The 4,517-nt window shown below is 38.4% G+C and overlaps 1 protein-coding gene across 1 annotated transcript; it reads left to right on the plus strand.

Annotated features, from left to right (window-relative positions):
* Positions 1–556: 556 nt before the first annotated feature.
* On the plus strand, positions 557–1,072 carry LOC118837367 (interleukin-36 beta-like). Its single transcript, XM_036744216.1, has one exon. It carries the CDS (start codon positions 557–559, stop codon positions 1,070–1,072), a length of 516 nt encoding a protein of 171 aa, XP_036600111.1.
* Positions 1,073–4,517: the final 3,445 nt, after the last annotated feature.

The following is a 4,517-nucleotide window of genomic DNA, read 5'->3' on the forward strand; positions in this document are numbered from 1 at the left end:
CCTGCCCTTTTCATTTGCCTCCACAAGTATTTCCATATTCAATTTAATTATAGAATTTTGCAACTGAAAACAGCCTTAAATGTCATCTAGCCAAGCCCTCTCATTTTATGGATTTAGAGAAAAGAAAACTGCCAGTTATTGCCATTGCTTTGACAAAAATGCCCATAGATCTGAACATCCAGGCTAGTGTTCTTTCCACAACACTGACTGCAGCGCATTAAACTGAACTCACCTCTGGTAAGCAGTCACAGAAACCATGATGGACAATACTACGTCAATGGAGTATTTCTCTAAAAATCCTCCCAAACCCACTCTCTGCCCTGTAATACTTTAATCCACAGTCTTATTTCATGTATACACTGTTGCTGGTTCAAAAAGTCCCACACGTAAAGCTGCACAAACTCAGGTTGAAGATTTCAGTTTTCGTATACCAAACTAAGCAGCAAAAGAAGTTTGTCGACTGGAGGTTAAAAAAGACTGGAGGTTAAAAAATTATCCCAGCTCAGGAACTCAGGAAATTGGAGAGAGCAGCTAGATCAGGTACAGAGAGAATCTTATGAATATAAACAACCACAATCTAGATGGAGCAGGTTTAACAAGACCAATAGAACCGCAAGTATTAAAGGATCCTTACTTAGTGGAAGTTCATGAAACCAATCAGCAAGTCCTGGTCCTTCAAGGGAAGACCCTCATAGCAGTTTCTCATGATGGAATGGTACACCCAAGTATACTGACAAGTATACCATGCCGAGATGAGTCTCTTGAAAAAGGCAAAGGCAATCTTATTTACCTGGGGATAGCTAACCATAAACTGTGTCTGTGCTGTGCAGAGAGTGAAGGGAAGTCCAAACTGAAGCTGGAGGAGAGGGACATAATGGCATTATATTGTACCCAGAAAGCAGAGAAGTCATTTGTATTTTTCCAAAATGCAGATGGCAACACATCTACCTTTCAGTCAGCTGCCTATCCTGGCTGGTTCATCTCTAGTTCAAAGGAGAAGGGGACACCCATCACAATGACCAAGGATGTGGGAAAAGATAATATAAATTTCTATTTCAGTCACAAGAATTGAGCCTGGCCTGGACCAAGTAGCCTTAGTTCAACAAAAGGCTGCCCTGCTTGTACCACAGGTTCCAAAACACTTTCATATATATAAAACTAGTGCCTGTGGTAGGAAACATGAAATATAACTAGCATGTGTTCCTGCTTTCTAGGGGCTTAACATTTAATACCACTGAGTTCAATAAACCTATACATCAACCAAAATCAAGAAGTTTGTCAAAGTTGCTAAGCAATGAGCTATTTTATTTATTAATTTACTTATTTATTTAGTTTTAGTTTTCAACATTTACTTCCATAAGATTATGAATTCTGAATTTTCTCCCCTTCTCCCCAACCTCAAGATGGCATATAGGTTAAGAAGAATTAGAACCAGTAGGAGAATCCATGAGATAGAAGAAACAAAACAGAGAGAGAGAGAGAGACAGAGAGAGAGAGAGCACAAATAATATGCTTCGATCTGCATTCAGACTCCATAGTTCTTTTTCTGGATGTGGACAGCATTTTCTATCACGTGGTTTTTGGAGTTGTCTTAGATCCTTGCCTTGCTAATAATAGATAAGTCTATCAAAGTTAGTCACTGCACAATGTGGCTGTTACTGTTTACAATGTTCTCCTGGTTCTGGTCCCTTCACTCAACATCAGTTCATATATGTCTTTCCAGGTTTTTCTGAAGTCTGCCTGCTCATCATTTCTTATAGGACAATAGTATTCCATCACATTCATATACCACAACTTATTCAGCCATTACCCAACTAATGGGCATCCTTTCAATTTCCAATTCTCTGCCACCACCAAAAGAGCTGCTATAGATATTTTTGTACACTTGGGTCCTTTTCCCATTTGTATGATCTCTTTGGGATACAGACTTAGAAGTGGCATTGTTGGGTCAAATGGTTTGCACTCAATGAGCTATTGCTAACAGCCATTTTTGCCCTACAGTGAAGTGCAGCCTATCAATCAGAACAAAAACATCTGGGAGAATCTGGCAGGTTGGAGGAAACATTTAGGAGAAGACTGAATGCCTTCAGAAACAAGGGCAGCTTCTCAGCATTAACATGGCAATACAATGAAACTAAAGAGTTAAAGAGTATGCCTTATAAAACACTTTTTGCTGTTTTCTATTTCTGAGTTATTTCTCAGGCTTTATATTATTATTAAACTTTAACAATAAAAGCAATGCGTACTACAAGGGGATTTGCATTAAAAATTCAACATTAAGGTTATAATTGTACGACTGGTAATTCGGTTTCTAGGTCATCTCTGCTTCTCCTACTTGCTATTGATTTAAAATAAAAATAAACAAAAAAGCCCTACCACCTCACTTATTATCATTTTCATGAGATTAAAGAAAAGGAGTCCATTTTCAAAGGGTAATAGATACGGAACTGGAAAGGAACTCAGACCATCTCATTTAATTCCTTCATTTTAAAGATGCATAGCTGAAGAAGCAGGCAGCTGGCATGATGATAGAGTACTGTGCTTAGAGTTAGGAAGATTAGAATTCAAATCTTGCTACAGGTACCTATTTAGCTGTAAGTGGGAAAGTTACTTAGCTTTTTTTCAGACTCAGTTTCCGCATCTGTACAATGAAAACAGAATAATACCATAGGGTTGTTATGAGATAACATATGCCAAGTGTTTTACAACATTAAAGGACTCTATAAATTTGAGCTATTAGTATTGACAATGTCACAAAGGTAGTTAAATGGAAGGGGAAGGATTTGAATCCAGGTCCTCTGTCTAGAACTAGTGATCCACTTTCACACTCTACTGGTTATAATAATGCAATTAAATTCATTAATAAATTGATATGCATTTTTAGGTATTTACCAAGTACCAGGAAATGAGCTTAAGCACTGGGGATTAAAAAAGGAGGAAAAGGAAAAGGAAAAGAAAAAGGAAAGGGAAAAGGGGAGGAGAGGCTGCTCACAGGCTGTGTTTGTCCTTCCTTCCCAAAGAGGACCATAACATCCAGGAAATGATGACATGTCTTGCAGTTGACTTTGATTTGAGTGAGGGAGGGCTCCAGCCTCACTTTCTCCTCCAGAGACATCTGGGTCCAGTGGCCTGATATTCAGCAGGATGACTAGAGATAGCCTAGGATGCATTGTGAGACTCTGGCCCTTTCAGGCTAAAGCCTTTTCAGGTGCTAACTGTGAGTGAGATAATGCCCATTCAGTGAATAGGCCTCTTTAAGAAGTTAATCAAGGGATGGCCCCTTTAATCAAAAATAAAAAAAAAAATCAAACTGGGAAGGGAAGACCCTCAGGGTTCCTGGCCAAAAGAGAAACAGTTACTATTTGGTATTTACATTCACTCTGTGCTAGGAGGGCAGGGACCTATTGTCCAATCTATGAGCTCCAGAGTGAGGTGGGTTTAAGGATTGGTTTTTGAAATCTAGCCAGTAAATCCAAAGTAAAGGACACAGCCTTTGGCCATCAAAATGTACCTTCCAAGGAGAAGAGAGGTGAAGAGAGGAGAAAGGAGGGAAGGGGAGGGGAGGGGAGGGGAAGAGAAAGGAGGGAAAGGGAGGAGAAGAGAGGGGAGGGCAGGGGAGGGGAGGGGAAAAAAGCAAAATTAGTACCTGCCTTCGAGGAGCTTATATTACAATGGGGAAGAAAACACAAGCATATATACATATAACTTTCCATATATGTATATACATGCATATAAATCAATATGTGCAAAGTAAATATGGAGTAGATAGAAGGTAGCTTTACAAAGGGAGGCACCAAAATGGAAAAAAAAACATTTACTATGTCTACTATTTACTGGTACTGTTAAAAGCACTGTCATAAAAAGGAATATTTCAACAAACCTTGCCTTAAGGGAACTTATATTCTATAGACATGTATACAATGCTTTATGGCCTGCAACATTTGTGATACATATTATATCGGTTTTTTCTTACTACAATAAGTAGGTATTTTGTTATTCCCATGGTATAGATGGGGAAACTGAGGCTCAAGACAGTTAAATGACTTTCTTAACTAGCTAGTTAGTAATTGTATGAGGCAGGATTTTATCTGACATTTTCCTGACTCATTGTTCAACTTTCTATTCATTACAGCATTTTACGCCATGACTTTTTAGAAATCTTGAGAGGAAAATATAATCTACAGACTAAAATAGGGTTTTAAAAACATTTCACTAAACTTTCCTGGGCCTCACTTTCTTTATCTATAAAATTTGGGGGTGGGACTATATGTTCTAGGTCTAGTTCTAGGATCCTATGGTCATTTATCATATAAAAATTATTGCATTTTTATAGTTCCCTAGGAATCCTTTGTGTCTTCTGCAATTCCTAGGAAAAATAAAAGCTATTCTATTCCTGATAAAAGAATTAGTTAGTTTTAATACCTGTTCAGGAGCTGGTAACCCCTTTTGCCATCGTGTATTTAAATGCAGGGACAAGCCTCACTAGGTAATTTTCCCAGATGGACTCTGGGAAGGGA

The sequence above is a fragment of the Trichosurus vulpecula genome, chromosome 1 (genome assembly GCF_011100635.1).
Source record: "Trichosurus vulpecula isolate mTriVul1 chromosome 1, mTriVul1.pri, whole genome shotgun sequence".
Lineage (NCBI taxonomy): Eukaryota > Metazoa > Chordata > Mammalia > Diprotodontia > Phalangeridae > Trichosurus > Trichosurus vulpecula.